The following is a 20,240-nucleotide window of genomic DNA, read 5'->3' as shown; positions in this document are numbered from 1 at the left end:
CCAAGGCGGAATGCACTGCAATGCACCCACACAATAGATCACATATACAATTTATAGACCTTACAAAATAGTATATCCAACAAGAATGCCCCAATGGGAGGCCTGGATGAATGGCATGATAGTCCCCCATTCGAGGAATCCCCCCACAGATGGGCCAAATCCCTAGTTTACAGGATATGTTCTTGAGATGACCTTGGTTTCCCAAGATAGTGTAGGGTTTTCCAGCCTTCTACTACAAGGCCTATAGGATGTTTGGTCTCCTGGCCTAACAAAATACTAGGGCTATGCTACGTTATCAGAGTTAAGGAATTACAAGTATGTATGCTAAGAATACTGAGGATACATAAAAGTTATATAAAAATATATATAAAAGAAAAGGCAAAAAATCATCTTTGCATCAGTTCTAGTCCTGGAACTTATATACATTTTGACTGTCTAATTGTTTGAAGAAATTAGGAGGCCATGGCAAATCAATTGAAAAATTATAGCATGATCCTTTTCTTATCAATGTAATTTTTTTTTCACAATTTCTAATTTTAATTTGCTCTATTGCCCTTAATTATCTATGGCAAAGGTACGTTACATTGCTGGTATACAAGTACTGAAGCAGTGTAATTAGCAAAGCAGGTGGAGCTATGCTATTGTAAAGGACAAAAAGGCAGAAATAGGAACATTTAACTAAAGGAAATGCAGGCTAAATATTAAAGAAAAATTCTCAAGTGTTTGATTTTTTAGATTATGGTGACCCAAAGAATTAAGTGGTAGGTCATTCACTTGAGTGGTTTCAGAATATGCTGGGTATTACACCATATAAAAAATATGGTTTTGGGAGAGGTTTCTTTAGATGAGGTCAGGAAATTTTTGTCTATCTATTAAACAGCCACTACTGGAAATTTTTGGCACTGAAAATCTATGCATATAATGCCACAGTGCTAAAGTATACTTGAATTTGTCACATTTTGTTTAACAAAACACAAAGCTGGTGTTAGGAAATAATTTCATCTCAACACATTATAACTTCTCCAGTCTATAGAAACATAAATAACTGGTTCACATGACACTTCAGTTGTTTCAGGGGGCATTATGTCAGGATCAAAAGCATCTGCAAGTATATTTAATCTGTGAATTATTGCTTTTATTTCTATATATTAGAATAAGCTACTTGTTTGTGTTCAACAAGAGAGCTATAAATACTGGTTCCATTTTAAGTAGTTGCAAAAATTTGTAGATCCCAGTAAGATAAATAACATCTGAAAGTTTCCTTCTAAATGGTGCTACAGGTTAATGGTAGTGATAGAACCTGTGAAAATTATTTTATATCAGTGCTATCTCATTAAAAAAAAAAGTCCATAATTTTTAGAATACTTTGGTGGCTCCAGAAAATATATACTTTGACTTTAAATATTCAGAGGAAAATGAGTTCTTAAATTCATGCTGGTTTACATCCTGCAGATTCAGATGTCTACATTAAATTGGCTCTGTGACTCTCCATGCACAGGCGTCTTCCAGATGTGTTCATTTGGTTCAGATGTTAGCTGCACTGTAATATTTCATTTAACTTGACAGAACTTTGACACATAACTAGGGAACAGTATTGTTTTCAAGTGTTGTTCAAAGGATATGGTGACGTTATCCTAAGGAGTCTCATCTTTCCATTTATGAATGGGCATCCTATACCTAAAGATCTGTAAATAAAATTTGAAGCATACTTTGGGTCAATATGGCTTAACTGGTCCTCTTTTTCTTTGTTTAGAATTACAAAGGGCCATGAAAACACCATTATTGTTACCTCCTCTAGCTATTACAGGACAAAATGGTAATTTTTGTAAAGTGGAGGAAAAAAACCCCACAGTTACTTAAAACCAAATTCTCACCTAACAGGACAAGCTGATCACTAGCATTGATAAAGTTTAGTCCTAAGACATAGCATACTGATCCTCCTATAAAAGATTTTAAAACAGTACCAATGGAACATCCTCAACATTCAACCAAGCCTTTTGATGATTTCTCAAGTCTAAAATAGTGAAGTGCTGAGTAGCCGGAATTACATCTGGAAAAAGGCTTATCTTACAACCAAGGGAATATCATAGTATATGGCTCATATATCACAGGACACTTAGGCAATATGCTCCTATACCCACTCATCTTGCCTTGGACCACTGCTACATGCTAACACAAGCCTTGTGTTTTGCTTCCATATGGCACAGCTATTGACTGTAGTTGATTAAATGAAGTCCCATAACACTGTGATACTGAAATCAGCCAGATAGAAACTTTCTTACACAGTTTTGAATATTAGAAATCAGGCATTCTTTATAACAGCATGCTGGTCACTGGGAGGATCCTTCCTCTAATAGAGTGCCCTGAGCATCAGGTGAACAGTTTTTATAATACACACTGATTACATATTCATTAGCTATCCCTGCTTACTTGATTTTATTTTACATAGCTGCACCCCTTATCGGAAGTCCTTATATGGTTCTTTGGGGTCTGTCTTCAAGTCCAGTGTCCTTTTTAGGTAGCTGTTCCTTGCCCCCGCTTTTGAGAAAGCGCAATATCGTTGTTTTGTATAACTTCTCCTTTGTTAGCCTTGCAGAGCTGAGCTGGCATCCTGCTTGCATTTTGCCTGACTTCTGTTTACCTAAGTTACATCCTTTATTTCTCCAAGGCTGTTTTCTGTTCTACTGTCCTTGATAAGAGTAAAATGCTGTTTTGTTCTACTATCATTATCAAGTGAGTAAAATACTGTTTGTTCTACTGTCAGTATCAACTGTTGTTATTTTACTTCTTTTCCAGCTTTAACGGAGCATTGTTGATCTCAGTCAGGTTAGACACTGTCAGAGCCCAGTCTTGACACATCAATGACAACACGTATCAGAACAGTCAAAAGTTTACAATGTAATAAAAATTGAACTGAAGTCATGCATGCTATACTTTTGTGGTCTGAGTGGGATTGCAGCAACCAGTGATTTATTTTTATGGCTTCAATATGGCATCATGCTGAAACACAAGAATTGAACTCAAAAATGTATGGAACTCTCTGCTGTTTATGTGGGTTCTCATTTGCCTCAACAGGTTATCTCAGACAATGATCTGATCTAAAACAAACACCACCAAAAAAGCACCTCACAATAGACAATTATGGTTGAATCTGCCTTAAAGGTCTCGGGGTTTTAATCCGGTTGTTTCCACCCGAGATTCCAAAGCTGGCTGGTGGTTCGTGTGGGCACGAAGGGAGTGATTTTCCCTCTTGACCTCTGAAGGATTTAGGGTCTGCTGTCTGACTCTGTGTCTCTGTGTTCTGTGCTGAGCTCGGTGCTCGGTGTTCGGCGCGAGAATGAAGGGAGTCTCAAGGTCTTGGTTTTCTGGTTTCTCGCGTTGTTTATTAGTTCTTATCTTACTTTTCTCTGTGTCCGGCCATGGTGTTCTCAGCAGCCTGGACACGAGGCGACTCCCCTTCCCGTGTCCGGCCATGGTGTTCTCAGCAGCTCGGACACAAGGCGACTCCCCTCTGTGATGGGAGGTCGCTACCTCTTATACACATAACTACGTACCCATTGTTTACAATTCTATGCCAATATCTATCACCTATACTAACAGGGTCATGTCTACTCTGATCCAATCCACTGAAACTACTTTATGCCCACGTCACTACAGACAATGGATGCCAAGGGAGAAGAAGAAGAACCCAGGGCACCGCCCTAAAATCACCATCTTGTCCCTTTGCATCTACATTCTAAAAACCCAAAACTACAAAATCTTCTGCACAGTGATAACTACACTACTCTCAGTAACACCTTTGTGACTTGCAATTCTTCTCTGTGTTAGATGATTTTCACATGGACCAAAATCAAAGACTGTGTCTTTCTGGGCTCTGTGCCAGGCAAACCCCCCTGCACAGACCCCAGACCCTCTTTCTTGGGTCCCAGGCCTCTCTACCGAGGTCTGTGACTTCCCAGGGCGCCCAGAGGGATGCCCTGGACTCCAACAAAAGGGACATGTATTCTTTCCTCTCACATCCTGAGATGCAGCCTAGAGGAAGAAGGGCTGTCTGGTAGAGAGAGACCTAGACAAGTCACCTAGACTGGCCCATTGGCAAATAAGAATTGAGATGTCAGAAGCAGATAGGATTTCTGAAATGCGTAAACTGTGTGTTTATGTGGAAAATTCATCCCCAGAGCTCAGTTGTGTTATTAGGGCAAATGCTAGTCTTCCATTAAAAAACCATGCAGGTTGCTTTAATTTCCCCTTCAGTCTTCAGAGAGAAGATATTGTCCCTTTGCCCTTTCTGCCAGAAACATCACACCACACCACATCATCTGCTTCCTCTGCAAATAGGTTATTCTGAATTTAATTTGTGTGGGAATGGCATTGATGGGGAGCAAGTTAGCACTGGTGCCCATCCGGGATGGCAGGAAGGACTGATGGGAAGCCCTCTGTTGAGTAGCTTGTTGCCTATAGCATATATCCCCATGGGCTGCTGGCACACCAGCATAGCCAGTAAGAAGTGTCAGTAGTGATCTTTGGTTAAACAAGACTTGAAGTACGACTTGCTTTTTCCCCCTTGCTAGTCATTTACATTTTGGTTTTGCACAAAATTGGCTGCAACACAATCACCATAAAAAGTGGGCCCCATGATCATGATGCTTAATCAGCCTGAAAAAAATCAAATGTGTAAGTTAGGAACCTTTTCAGTCACTTCTCTAGAAAATGTTAGGCATCATCCCAATCTCAATAATTCTACCATAAATATCATCAATATTTGGCTGCATAGGTGAGAAATGGGATTTCATGGCTGTGGGAACTAGGATGATGCACATGGAAATCACCCTTTAAGCAAATGTCATGTGGTATTTACTTCTTTGTATTGGACTGATTCTGAATCAAGCAGCAGTCGAGTCTCTTTATTTATATCTGATTTTTATTTGAAGTTTTACTTAATAAAATCAAGGATGAGGAAATGCTTCCAAACAGATAAATATTTTTTCCAGAAGTCTTTAGATAGGATTTTAACCTACTTTACAAAAACTAGAGGTGGATACAATCTAGCTAGTCAATCGCTTCTGTGCAACCTGTAAATATCTACCTTTCTTCCTTTGACGTGTCACAAAAATATTTTGTCCAATGTGTAGAGATAAACTGCAAAAACTTGGTAGAGTTACTTTAAAGCAACCTCAGATCTTTTGTGCATGTCTCAGATTCTCCCACTTCATCTGTAGTTTAATAAGTCTCAGTCTCTTGCCAGTTTGTAAAAGGCTGTTGCTGCTCTCTACTCCCACACTTTGATACTTCATTTCTGTTTGATAAAAGTCTTTCTGAGGGAGACTTTCCTTCATTCCAGCTGAGTATCTGAGTATCAGCCTGAGCATTTAGCCTGAGTTACTCTTATAAAAATAAACTACCAGCACCCCACCCTGTAAGAAAATCAGTTATTGATGCTAAGGAGTGGAGGAGGGAGGCAGTCACACATAAAGCTCTAAGTAGGCACATTTACATGGTCAAGACCACTACACTCACCTCTGAAATTGTGCAAAGCATTTGACACTGTCATTCATGGTATCCTTGTCTCTAAACTGGAGAGACATGGATTTTACAGATGGGTCATTTTTGCAGTGGTTAAGGAATTGATAGGATGGTCACTCTCAAAGAGTTGTGGTCAACAGTTTGATGTCCAAGTGCAAATCAGTGACAAGTGGCATTCCTTGGGTCGGTATGGGAACTGATGCTGTTTAACATCTTTGTCAGTAACATGGACAGTGAAAGGGAATGCACCCTCAGCAAGTTTGCTGATGACACCAATCTCTGTGCTGCAGTGAACACGCTGGAGGGAAGGGGTGCCTTCCAGAGGGACCTTGACAGGCTTGAGATGTGGGCCTCTGCAAACCTCATGAAATTCATCAAGGCCAAGAGCAAGGTCCTGCACCTGGTTCAGGGCAATTCCAAGCACAAATACAGCCTGGGCGGAGAATGGATTGAGAGCAGCTCTGAGGAGAAGGACTTTTGGGGATGTTGGTGGATGAGAGCTTGACATGACCCATCAGTGTTCACTTGCAGCCCAGAAAGCCAGCTATGTTCTGGGATGCATCAAAAGAAGTGTGATCAGCAGGTTAAGGGAAGTGATTTTGCCCCTCTACTCTGCTCTTGAGACACCCCACCTGGAGTACCACATCCAGCTCTGAGGTCCTCAGCACAGTAAGGACATTGACCTGTTGGAGCAAGTCCAGTGGAGGGCCACAAAGATGATTAGAAGGACAGAGCACGTCTCCTTTGAGGAAAGGTTGAGAGAATTAGGACTGTTCAGTCTGAAGAAGGCTCTGGGGTAACCTTCATGTGGCCTTTCAGTACCTGAAGGGAGCCTACAAGAGGACTGGAGAAGGACATTTTACAAGGGCATGTAGTGATGACTTTTTCTCTGGTCCTAGAATTATGAGCCAGACACGGTTAAGGGATAAAAGGGTTTTTACCTTGGTATTTAATAAGAATCCTTATGGTGCAAAAATTTGTCAAGGTGGAATATGCCAAAATGCACACACCTGGTATACCACGAATACAATTTTATAGACATTGCAAATTAGCATATTTGACAAAGATTCCCAAATGAGAAGCTTAAATGAATGTCATGACATCTCCCTAATCTAAAGTATTCCTCCCAGATGGGGCTTGAACGTAGTTTACAAAATATGTTCCAGAGAGTCTTGGTTTCTCAAGATAGCATAAGGCTTTCCAGCCTCCAACTGTGAGGCCTTTAGTATGTTTGGTCTTCTTGCCTAGTAGAATACCGGGACTAAGCTGAGATATCAGGCTAAAGAACTACTGTTGCATATAGGTAAAACCTTACAAAGGGAAGGCCTTGTAAAATCATGGTTCAGGCCTGCTACTTCGGATAAGCAGAAAAGAACTATGGGAAAGTGACTCAGCTGAATTAGAGGTGGAAAAACAAGTTATGTAACCATTGCATGTTCACATCATGGTGTATGGTGACTGGTTGAATTGTTTGTTATGATTTAAAACTATGTAGCTGATAACCAGCTAATTGCTTTAAAAGGCTGAGTTTTTGGAATAAAGCAACTCTCCTTTGCACCTGCCTGGGGACTCTATGTCTCTACAGACCCTCACCTCACAAATTACAAGCATGTATGCCAAGAATACTGAGAATACATAAAAGGTATATGAAAAGAAAAGGCAAAAAATCATCATGGCATCAGTAGTGATAGGACATAGTGGGAATGGTTTCAAACAGAAAGAGAGTAGGATTAGATTAGATATTAGGAAGAGTTTCATTATTTTGAGGGTGGTGAGGCACTAGAACAGGTTGCCCAGAGAAGTTGTGGATGCCCCATTCCTGGAATTGTTCAAGGTCAGGTTGGATGGGGCCCTGAACCAACTGGCCTAGTGGAAGGTATCCCTGTCAGTGTCAGGGGGTTGGAATGAGATCATCTTTAAGGTCCCTTCCAACCTAAACCATTCTATGATTCTATGAATTTTCTAGAGTGGTGTTTCTGGCCCATAAGACCACATGCCATGGGTATTCCTGAAGACATGAGCCAGCACAGTAGTTGCTGTGGCCAGTGTGCACTGTCCTGGGTAACCTGAGGGCTGTCCCACAGTGGAACATATAAGTAGCTCTGGGAAAGCACTGGTTTGAACCACACTGGTTGAATTTAATGTATTCTTTTTCCTCTCTGTGCTTGCAGGTCAGAAGATTCTTCACCACAGAAGTGATGTCTTAGAAACTGTAGTCCTAATCAATCCCTCAGATGAAGCAGTTAGCACTGAGGTAAGTCAGTCAGAAATATTTCACTGGATGTGTGTGACAGCTATAGCTGGTCTATAGCTGCACAGATTATTTGGCTTAACAGATACCAACTCGACTAGATAAGTTCATTAGAAGTTATAGGTGAACAAATCCCCAGGTATGAAAGTGATTGGCTGAATTCAATCTCAAAGGGACCCCAGCCAATCCCTATGAATCATGGATGCACACATATAATTGGTCAAGTGAGCTGGGCGGTACTAAGACCTCAAACAATCGCATGTGAATGAGCAGGAAATTTGAAGTCCTTATATAGGGGAATGCCCATCAATAAACGTTGGCTGTTGCTGCATGAACTTCAGCGTGTGTATGTTGCATACCTGTCTCCATCATCAGCTACAGATGTGTCATAAAAAGCTCCATTAAGTGAACAGGTTGAGAGAAGCTCCTAACTGCAGACAAAAGAACATGTTAGAAGCAAATACCATCAAAAACATAAAAAAAGCCCCTTGATTTTTTTCCTGTTTTCCTGGACTTCTGATAAAGCTTCAAAGACATAGGACGGAAATACACCACTTAGCCAGCACTCATTTCCTCATAACACACCAAATTCTTTTCTTGATGAAGTGAAGACAGCTGTGGTGAAACTACAGCTGGTTTTCTTATGTTCCTCCATTGTTTGGTAGATCTGGCTGCTTTTTTTGCATATGAAAAAGTGCCTGAAAAGAAATCTGTTTCCTTCAGATAAATTTAGGTCCTCAAGAATGACCATCTATGTGGTGGTGATGCTAGGTTGATCTATGTGATCTGTCCTTCAAAATCTGTATGACATGATCAATGGACTCTGAAGAGTGGCCCAGAAGAGTTCTGTCAATTCCTCATGAACTTGCTAGAGTAGAGCCAAAGAGATGAGGATGTAGTTGAAAGAAAAAATTGACAAATTTAGCTAGGGATATTGAAGGTTGTAAAAATTAGTGATATTTACATTGCTAGCCAGTGCTGAGAAGCACTGACATAGTACAATTTCTTTTGGGAAATGAAATGACTGTGTGGTGGTTTGACAGTTGTCAGATGCCAGGCAGCCACAAAATCCACTCTCTCACCCTCCTCTGATACAGCTGGACAGAGGAGACGAAATTTAACGAAGGCTTCATGAGCTGAGATAAAACACTCCAAGGGCAAAACAGGCTCAATTGAGAGATATAAAGTGAATTTATTACTAACAAAATCTGAGCAGGATGATGATAAGTAAAATAAACCCTTAAAAACACCTTTCCCCCTCCTCCCACAACCTCTCCCTCCTTCCCATCAATAGTGCAGGGAGACAGGGAGTGGGGGTTTTGGTCATTTATCATGCATAGTTTCTCTCGCTGCTCAGGGAGATGAGTTGTTCCACTGCTGCACCGTGGGGTGCCTACCACAGGAGACAGTTCTCTACGAATTTCTCCAATGTGGCTCCATTTAACAAGCAACAGTCGTCCCAGAACTGCTGTTGTGTGGGTCACTTCCACGGGGTGCAGTCCTTCAAGGACAGGCTATTCCAGCCTGAGAGCAGGGCCCCTCTCTCCATGGGTCTCCCACAGGATTGCAGCCTTCTCCAGGCATCCACCTGCTCCAGTGTGGGCACCTCCTCCATGGGCTGCGAGTGGATCTCTGCATCCCCCATGGACCTCCATGGGCTACAGGAGGACATTCTGCTTCACCATGGTCTTCACCACAGCCTGCAGAAGAATCCCAGCTCCAGTGCATGCAACATCTCCTCCCCTTCCATCTTCACTGACCTTGGTGTCTATATAGTTGTTCTTCTCACATGTTCTCACTCTGCTCTTCTCTGGCTGGAATTAAAACTGCACAACATTTTTTTGTTTTTCTTTCTTCTTAAATATGTTATCACAGAGGCATTACCACCATCTCTAATTGGCCCAGCCTTGGCCAGCAGCACGTCCATCCTCAGAGCCATCAGGGATTGGGTCTGCCAGACATGGTGGAAGCTTCTAGTAGCTTCTTACAGAAGCCACCTCTGCGGCCACCTCCCAATACCAAGAACCAGACCATACAAAACCAACACACTCTGCTTGCAGTACTTGCAGTATGTTTTGCATAGTTCTTCTCTGAGAGAGAATTTGACTGATGGTCATAATGACCAATGGAGTCAGGAGGTTGTAACCTCCTTGGGCCAATCTGGGCCCTCTGTACAAAATGTATATAAGTTATTGGAGTCAGATAAAAAAGAGCCTTCCATGTTTGACCCTGCTGCTGCCTGCTGTCCTCTGTGAGGGTCCATACCCACGTCTCAACGTGTTGCCCCTCTAAGTGCAGGGGTAACAGTTATTCACTCTTGGTTTTGGTTTTTCACTCCCCTAGATTCAGGCTGGTGGTTTTGGTGGTTCAAGAGAGTCTTTTTCGCCCTCTGCCCTCTGAAGGCTTTGAGTCTGTGCTTGGCGCGAGAATGAAGCGGAGTCTCAAGGTCTTGTTTTTCTTGGTTTCTCGCGTGTTTATTATTTCTTATCTTACAATTCTCTGTGCCCGGCCAAGATGTTCACAGCAACTCAGACACGATGTGACTCTCCTCATGATGGAAGGTGGCTACCTCGTATACAGATAATTATGTATCTATTATTTACAATTTCATACCAATGCCTAGTAGCTATACTAGAAGGGTCATTTCTACTTTGACCCAATCCCCTCAAACTACCTTGTGCCCACATCACTGCAGAAAATGGATGCCAAGGGAGAAGGAGACGGACTCGGGCTACCACCCTAAATCCTCCATCTTGTTCCCCTGCACCTATATTCTAAAAACTCCAAAACTACAAAACTTTCCACCCGGTGATAAACTACACCACTGTCTGTCACACCTTTGTGACTTGTAATTCCTCTCTGTGTTGGAAGTTTTTCTCATGGACTGAAATCAAAGCCTGTGTCTTCCTGGGCTCTGTGCCAGGGTCTGCAACCCCCCTGCACAGACCCCAGACTCTCTTTCTCTGGTCCCAGGCCTCTCTGCTGAGGTCTGTGACCATCCAGGGTGCCCAGAGGAATGCCCTGGACTCTGACAATTCACAGTACAACAGCTCATCATCTGCTGACCAATGCCCAGTTAGTCCCTTCCTGGCCAACTCCCCTCAGTTTATATACTTAGCATGACATTCTATGATATGGAATATCCCTTTGGCCAGTTCAGGTCAGCTGCCCCAAACTGCCATCTCTATTCCTACACCTCTCAAGTGGATGGACTACAAGATAGGGACTGGAGGAGCAAAGTCCCTCCCACTGTAATAGAACATTAGGTCTGATAGCTTAAGGAACTTGAACATATATAAGTCTATGGGACCTGATGAGATGCATTCCAGAGTCCTGAGGGAATTGACTGATGTAATGGCCAGGACATGCTCCATGATATTTGAAAAGTCATGGCAGTCAGGTGAACAAGAAAAAAGGAAAAACTGCACCTGCGGAGTCCCTTCAGCCACTCAATGTAATACCCAGGGTCTGGCCTTGGCAAGACAGACCCTAGCTACCCCTCCTTCCTGAGGGGATACTTCCAATGTGCTCTGTACACAATGGTTTGGCCAGTTCTGCTCCCCCTCAATGACCTTGGCCTTGTGGTTCCTTCCCCCTCGGTGTGTCTCCATTGGCTATAGGTCAATGCCCTTACCTGCCCTTTGCCCCGCCCCCAGACCCTCTACTTAAGGGGAGATGGGGGATGGGGTTCACCCTCTTGGCCCTGGCTCTCTTTGACTCCTGCAATAAACCTGACTGGAATTGACCTGAGGTCAAAGCCTTCTCTTCTCCTAGCTGAGCTACCTGTGTGGTGTGTGTAGGTGTGGTAGCTGATCCCCCTGCCTGAGAATTCCCAAGGGGCTTTTCCATGAGAGAGGCCTTTTGAGTTCAACTTCAGCTCCACTCCTTAAAGACACACAGCTCTATGCACCCATCTTAAAAAGAGTAGAAAGGAGGACCCCAGGAACTACAAACCTCTTCTTTGTGCCTGGGAAGATTATGGAACAGATCCTCCTAGAAGCTATGCTAAGACACATGGAGGACATGGAGATGATTTGAGACAGCCAGCACAGCTTCACCAAGAGCAAGTCCTGCCTGACCAATCTTGTGGCCTTTTATAATGGAGTGACTGCATCAGTGGACAACGGAAGGGCTACGGATGCCATCCATCTGGACTTCTGTAAGGCTTTTAATACTGTCCCTCACACATCCTTCTCTCTGAATTGGATATATGGATTTGATGGGTGGACTGTTCAGTGGATGAGAAGTTGGTTGAATGGTCACATCCAGAGGGTAGTGGTCAACAGCTTAATGTCCCGATGGACACTGGTGACAAGTGGTGTTCCTCGGGGATCTGTATTGGGATCAGTGCTATTTAATATCTTCATTAGTGACATAGACAGTGGGATTAAGTGCCCCCTCAGCAAGTTTGCAGATGACACCAAGCTGAGTGGTGTGGTTGCCAAACCTGAAGGGCAGGATGCCATCCAGAGGGACCTTGGCAGGTTTGAGAAGTGGGACCATGGGAATCTCAGGAGATTTAATAAGACCAAGTGCAAGGTGCTGTACCTGAGTACAGGCAACCCCTGGTATCAATACAAGCTAAGGGATGAATGGATTGAGAGCAGCCCTGCCAAGAAGGATTTGGAGGTGCTGGTGGATGAGAGGCTGTACATGAGCCAGCAATGTGCACTTGCAGGCCAGAAAGCCAACCATGTTCTGGGCTGCATGAAAAGAAGCATGACCAGAAAGTCAAAGGAGGTGATTCTGTCCCTCTGCTCCACTCTTGAGAGACCCCACCTTGAGTACTGCATCCAATTCTGGAGCTCCCGACATAAAAAGGACGTAGATCTGCTGGAGTGAGTCCAGAGAAGGGCCATCCAGAAATGCCAGTAGGATGGGATGCCACCCAGAGGGACCCTGATGGGCCTGAGAGGTGGGTACGTGCAAACCTTATGAATTTCAACAAGGCCAAGAACAAGATCCTGGATCTGGGTCAGGGCAATTCCAAGCACAATATAGGCTGGGCTGATGTGGACTTGGGGTTGTTGATTGATGAGAAGCTTGACGTGACCTGCGAATGTGTGTTTGCAGCTGAGAAAGCCAACTATATCCTGGGCTGCATCAAAAGAAGAATTACCAGGAGATTCAGGGAGGTGTTTCTCCCCCTCTGGTCTGCTCTTGAGAGACCCCACCTAACCTAGAGTACTGCATTCAGCTCTGGGGTCCTAAGCACAGTAAGGACATCAGCCTGTTGGAGAGAGTCCAGAGGAGGACCATGAAGACGAGAGGGCTGGAGCATCTCACCAATCAAAATGGACTGAGATAATTGGGGCTGTTCAGCATGAAGAGAAGGCTCCTTATAGCAGCCTTTTGGTATCTAAAGGAAACCTACAAGAAAGCTGGAGAGTGACTTTTTACAACAGCTTGAAGTCATAGGACACTACATACGATATGTGATAAAAAGGCTTGGTGAGGTCATGGCAGCCACTGAAGGTCAAACTGTGGGAACTGACAGTGGTCAGAACATGGATTCTTAGGCTCCAGGCAGAATCTTGAAGCCTGTGGGAAAATCAAGTACAGAACTCTCTCAGTCTGGCCTGGGAAACCATAAGGAGGAACCCAAAACAATCCTTGTAGATATCCTCCTCCTGACACCTGGTGTTTTTCCTACTTGTTTACTGGTAGAGATGTTTACAAAAAGGTGGTGCCCTAAAGCACCAATCCTATTCATTGTACTGAAACACTGTATAAAAAGAATCTGTCTTTTAATAAACTTTGCTATAAGCCCTCCGAAGAAACTGGAGTTCTATGTGTCATTACATGAGCTGTCCTGAATCCTAACAATATCAACTCATCACATTTGCAAAAAGTTTACTGAACAGTACAGAAGTATACTGAATATATGGATTTTTCTTAGCATAAAAGTAAATCTCCTTCTGGAGGGAAATAGTAATTATTACTAGCTATAGTGAGGCTAAAATAAAATAACAAAGCTCTAGCTTAAAATATTTATCAGTTATTTCAAAATGCAGTTGTTTATTTCTCCATTGCAAGTTACTTTGAGCCATCAGGCATCTACATTATTTATTATTGTTTTGAAAAAGGTCTTGGGCTGGTATGCTTAAAATTTATACTGTCCATAGTTAGTGGTATCATGAGATGTAAACAGTACATGTGACTATATCTGAGTGCTTGATTATAATTATGGTGAAACAGAAACATCCTTTAACTTTGTAGGGAATTGAACAGAATGGCAGTCTAAATACGCAACTTTTATGTGTGATTTAAGGCTATTACTTTTTAGTGACATTTTTGTAACAGAATGACAAGTAATGCTGTACACTGGGAAAATAAAATTGTCCTTCCAAAAACAGTCTGACATATTAGCATGTGGGATACAGTTGCCCAAGGGTGTCCTGATACAGTGTTATTAAAATTCAACAAGAGTTATGGAAGGAATATATACTTTTTCATTCAAAATTGGTTCTCTTCTGCTCCTTACTCTATTTCCCCTTGTGTCGTTACTTTTATTCCTTTCTCTTTTTCACTTGCCATGGTTTTTCCCCAACTGGCCACTAAGTACCATGCAGCTGCTCGCACGCTTCCCTCCCATCCTGGTGGGATAGGGAGGATAATCAGGAAAAGAAAAATAATCATGGATTTAGATAAAAACAGTTTAATGATTGAAACAAATAATATAATATAGTATAATATAATATAATATAATATAATATAATATAATTAATATAATATAATAATTGTTGCAAAACGGTGAGAGAGATTTCCAGCCTTCTTGGACTCCTTTGCTCTTCAGGATTGCCTGCCTCTTAAGGAACTCTCTCAACCAGTCTCCTTAAGAGGCCAAAGTCTGCCCTCCAGAAGTCCCAGGTGGTAGTTCTGCTGACACCTCTCCTTACTTCTCTGAGAATTGAAAACTTAATAATTTCATGATCACTATGCCCAAGACAGCCTCCAACCATCACATCACCCACCAGTTCTTCTCTGTTCACAAACAGCAAGTCCAGGGAGGTGCCTTCCCTAGCTGGCTCCCTCACTAGCTGTGTCAGCAAGTTTTCTTCCACACACTCCAAGAATCTCCTAGGCTATTTTCTCTCTGCTATATTGTATTTCCAGCGGATATCTGGTAAATTGAAGTCCCCCAGGAGAACAAGGGCTAGCAGTCATGAGACTTCTCCCAGGTGCTTATAGAATATTTCATCTGCCTCTTCATCCCGGTTGAGTGGTCTGTAACAGACTCCCACCAGGATATCTGCTTTGTTTGCCTTTCTCCTGATTCTTACACATAAACACACAACTCTATTTGTGCCATCATCAAGCTCTAGACAATAAAAACACTCCATAACTTGAAAATGTTTTCACAGTCCTATGGAGGCTTTGGCACAAAATATGCTTTAAATTAGATGAGGTAAACCTTATGTTCTCAGAGGAATGTACAAACACGATAACTCCCATTACTAATATGTTTCTCTCCTTCTCTTTAGGTGCGCTTAATGATCACAGATGCTGCAAGACGCAAGCTCCTTGTACTAACTGGACAGTGCTTTGAAAACACAGGAGAACTCATTCTTCAATCAGGGACCTTTTCCTTCAATAATTTCATTGAGATCTTCACAGATCAAGAGGTGTGTTCAGAAAAGTGTTTTTCATATATTGTCATGTGATGGCACAGGTTTTTAAGAGACTAAAAATGGCCCTCTTGTTAGAATTAGCATTAGCTAACTAATGCTGATGCTTTTTACTCTTTATTATAGGCTTTCGTTAAAAATGTTTAATTTACTTCAGTTTTGATGCAAATTACTTTACAAAGGAATTACATTTTAATTTGGGGAATTAAACTGTAGTTTCAAGAAAGAGAAAACCAAGGAACATTTTGACAATGGAAGGAGACAGTGCTGTATTTAAAATATACAGCTTGTTTATCTAGGGTGCACATACAAAGCAGTTGAATTTGACAGCAGGTTCTTGCCTGATGGCAGTTAAGTAATAAGTAATATGAAATAAGACAGACTGTCTGTTGGAATGGCTGTAGATTTTGCACCACCTACATCTTTGGCTTCTTTACTGTAGTGTTTAACATTTTGATAGTGAAAAACGGAACAGACGATTTGGGATACAAGCATCATAAAGTCACCCTAGGACAGGCAGGAACCCATAGTAAACAAGCTGTCGCACTTAATTTGGATGCTGTGTAAAGTATATATTTAAATAATCTATACTGCTGTGTCCCTAGGTATTTAGTTCCTAAAATTAAATATGAGCATTTCAATGGAGTGAATTTTGAAAGTTCAGCACTGAAAAATAAAAGTTTACATGAGCTTCAGTGTTGGAGTGCAAGCCCCCCGGTTCCCCAGGGGGGGAGAAGGATACAGGGGTTGAATTAAAGCCTTTAGAGAAACTAAAATATATTAAGCCATGTAAATATGAAGTAGAAGTTTAGACTTTAGTTTTAAGCAAATAGACTCTAAGTGCCTTAAGAATCAGTCAGCTAGCACAAGATCCCAGAGCCCTAAGGCCTGGTAGCTCAGCTTTAGACATAACAAAAACGTTTTAGAACATCACTCACAGTACTAGATAGAGTAGGTACAATTTTTACATGAATAAGATAGAAGCTTTTACATTAATAGATATGCTATATGATAGAGCCTTTTACATTAATAGATATGCTACATGTGTAGATTTTTGTGTAAGGTCTGATACCAATTTTCGTAGTTTTTTGTAGTTTTACATACTTTCAAAATTAGGTTTAGATTGCTGTGGAGAGAATGTTTTAGAATTGTGTTCTTAGTTGCTTGGATAGCCTATAGATAAGGATATGAATATGCATTTATGGTTTATGGATAAAAATCTCCTGGTTTCGGGGGCAATGGCATCGATCCATGGATTCTTCTATGATCGATCCATCCTCCTGCCATCTACAACAAGAGAGAATGGGGCTCTGCCAGGGAGCTATGGCCAGGAAGCCATTGCCAGGACTTTGTGAGGTATTGCTGCTTGGAGGCTGCTGCTGCTATTGCTTGGGGGGTGTTGCTGCTGCTATTGCTTGGGGAGTGTTGCTGCTGCTGCTGCTGCTGACGCTGCTGCTGTCACGGCAGAAGCCTTTGCTGCTGTGGCCGCTGCTGTGGCCACTGCTGCAGAGAACTCTGCTTGAAATGGGACTCTGGGCCAGGAATCTGCCTTTTCCTTGTGGCTGAGACCCCTTGTCAAATCTGTCTTCCCGCCGTGGCTGGGATTTCTTGTCAATATGTTATTGCCCCCGAGGCTGAAACTCTCTGTTAACCTGCTTCTATGCCCCACTGGGACTTTAAGTATTGTAACTTTTAGTAAGACTGCATGCTTAGAACTCTTGCCTTCAAGACTGATGCATTTATATAATAAACACCTTTGTAATAACCAGAAAATGCTCTTGGCCTTTTAAGACCCTATACCCATGAACAGCTCGACACTCCAGTGTGACCTTGTATCCATTTGGGGACAGATTTTTTAGCAGGGCCTGTTGAAATAGGACAAGGTGTGATGTTTTTAAACTAAAAGAGGGTTGATTTAGACTAGATATAAGAAATAATATTTTTTACAATGAAGGTGGTTAAACACTGAAACAGGTTGACCAGGGCAGTTGTAGACCTCCTACAATCAAGTCACCCACCTAGTGGATGAAGGGAAGGCGATGGATATAGTTTTTCTGGATTTTAGTAAGGCTTTTGATACTGTCCCTCACAGCATCCTTCTGGAAAAGTTGCCCAGCTATGGGATGAGTGGATTTATGGTGGGCTGGATGGGAATGGCTCAAAGGGTTGTAGTGAATGAGGCTATATCTTGTTGGTAACCAGTCACTAATGGTGTTCCTTAGGGCTCAGTTCTAGGGCCAATTCTGTTCAATATATTTATCAATGATCTCGAGGCAGGAGTTAAATGCACCATTAGCAAATATGCTGATGATTCCAAACTGGGAGGTGCTGTTGATTCTCTTGAGGGACAAGAGGCCTTGCAGAGGGATCTACATAGATCAGAGCATAGGGCAATAAAATATAACAAGTCCAAATGCTGGATTGTGCACCTGGGATGGAGTAATGCCAGACATGAGTATAGACTGTGAGACGAGTAGCTGGAGAGCAGCCCTGCAGAAAGGGATCTGGGCATGCTGGTTGAGACAAATTTCAGTTTGTTCTTTTTGCTTTGTTTTTTTACAGACAAATCCATGTCTGACAGGAGTGAGATTTATTTATACTCATATCAAATGGTTGCAATACAACAAAAATAGAAAATACGCATTTTATGCTTTATTTAGTTATTGGTATGATAATTTTTCTTTTGATTACAGCCATTGTCTTTGTTGCATTTTATTACTGGTAAGTGCTGAAAATAAATTATGTAACACAAAAAAAGGAAGCAAGACATACACAGAGGACCACAGAGATCTGCTCCAATCAAGAATCTTTTTTTATATATCCATTTCTTCTGCTGATGCTGATTCAGTTTGTAGTCCAAGACTTTCAAATTATTCAGCTGCAGTCTAATCTATATTATCTTTATGAAAACTACTCCTTTAGCTTGAACTAGCAATTGAGTGTCTGCAAAGAAGTTTGTGGTATTTTGAATGATACCATGTGGGTATATTTTGCATTGAATTTTATGTCTGAATTAATTCTATAAGGTTTATATAATTTGATGGTCTCTATTAAGTGCAAATAGAACAGAAATGGCCTACATTTGACCTATTTTCCTGTTTGTGTACTACTGTGGAAACACCAAATATTGGGTTTTAGTTCAGACTGGAATAGAGCAATAGGTCTTCATACTATTGCATAGAACTTTTTGTTTTCTGTGTCTTTATTTCAGTAAATTGTGTTAGTACTAGCAAGTTGTGGTTTAGGAATGGTAGTCTCCAATTCAGTGCCCCCACCAAGACACTCCCAAAACAGACACTGCTCACTCCCCCCTCCACCCCCATTGAAAGCACAAAAGGCAAAGATCATGGGTTGAGAAAAGAAAAATTTACTGGAAACAACGAGAGAAAACTAACAGCAAGAATATTAATAATAAAAGCTATAAGACAAAGAAATTATTTACATGGAAAACTTCGACAAATACTGACTGGCTCTTCCTGACCATATTTTTCTCCTGACCAAAAAAAGTCACCCTCCTCTGAAGCCAGAGAGAGTCCCTTTCCCCCATCCCTAGCAATGACATGAGGTGGTATTGAATAACATTAGGGTCTGGTCATGCCCTCCTCCTGACTACTGTAAAAAATTAGCCCTGTCCTGGCCAAAACTAGGACACATGTTTTCAAACACTGTCAAAATTAATGGAGTTATTCCAGATTTTCACTTCTGTGATCCATGAGTTGAAAATAAAAATAATGACAAGATTGTTTTTAACCTTAACACTGTTTTCTGGCTCTTTCTTTGGCACTGAATTTTTTTTTTTTTTTTATTTATAAGACTATATATATAAAGCATTATAAATATATATTGCATAATATGATATATGTATGTTTATATATATTTGCAATAGCTTAACCCCAGCTGGCAACTAAGCCCCACATAGCAGCTTGCTCAAGGATTGGCAAGACAATCAGAGGGGGAAAAATGAGAGAACTCTTGGGTTGAGATAAAGACAGTTTAATAGGAAAAGCAAAAGCCACACATGCAAGCAAAGCAAAATAAAGAATTAGTTCACTGCTTCCCATGGGCAGGCAGGTGTTCAGCCATTTCCAAGAAAGCAGGAATCTATCATGGGTAATGGTGATTTGGAAAGACAAATGCCATCACTCCAAACATCCTCCCATTCCTCTTTCCTCCCCTAGCTTTATATGCTGAACATGACATATGGTATGGAATGTCCCTTTGGTCAGTTGGAGTTAGCTGCCGCAGCTGTGTCTCCTCCCAACTTCTTGTGCACCCACAGACTACTCATTGATGGTATGATATGAGAAGCAGAAAAGGCCTTGTTTCTATATAAGCCTTGCTCAGCAACAGCTAAAACATCCCTGTGTTATCGACACTTTTTTTAGCTCAAATCCAAAACACAGCCCTATAATAGCTACTATGAAGAAAATTAACTCTATCCCAGCCAAAACCAGAACAATAGAACATATACAAATATATTTGCCTCACAATCTCACAAATACAAAACTTGCAACTTTTTGCATTTTTGACGGAATAAATATTTTCTTAGTGTTATGGAAAATTGTCCTGCAGTCTAGGAGTCAGGAGCCAGTCTGCAGAAAGAACTGTGGTGGTGTGAAATATATGTTGTGTAAGGATGGGGCGAGGAAGGCAGCTGCTCCAGGAGGATGCTAGCCTCCTCTGGGCTGCAGTTATTCTTTCTGCCTGTTAAGAGGATGTGCTGTTTCCCTTAGGTATTTGTCTGGCTCTTCTGAATGGACAGGGATGGCAAGGAGACTTGTGAGCCAATGGCAGAGATAGTGGCAGCTCTGGCAACATTAGCTTCATAGTCCTCATCC

At 41.7% G+C, this 20,240-nt stretch overlaps 1 protein-coding gene across 3 annotated transcripts in view; it reads left to right on the top strand.

Annotated features, from left to right (window-relative positions):
• LOC310922013 (microtubule-associated protein 1B-like) overlaps positions 1–20,240 on the top strand; it is a 90,787-nt gene that overhangs the window by 54,169 nt on the left and 16,378 nt on the right. For 2 of the 3 annotated variants that reach the window (XM_083882286.1, XM_083882284.1), the window contains 2 exons: positions 7,695–7,777; positions 15,259–15,399. In XM_083882286.1, the coding sequence (XP_083738412.1) occupies positions 15,268–15,399 (132 nt within the window). In that variant the 5' untranslated portion in view covers positions 7,695–7,777; positions 15,259–15,267. Of the gene's footprint in view, positions 1–7,694; positions 7,778–10,168; positions 10,221–15,258; positions 15,400–20,240 lie in introns of those variants that run through there. The other variant, XM_083882285.1, reaches the window with a different exon arrangement.

This window comes from Zosterops lateralis, assembly GCF_965231275.1.
Source record: "Zosterops lateralis genome assembly, chromosome: W".
Classification (NCBI taxonomy): Eukaryota; Metazoa; Chordata; class Aves; order Passeriformes; family Zosteropidae; genus Zosterops; species Zosterops lateralis.
The sequence above is the reverse complement of the archived record's forward strand: the minus strand, read 5'-3'. Positions and strand labels throughout refer to the sequence as shown.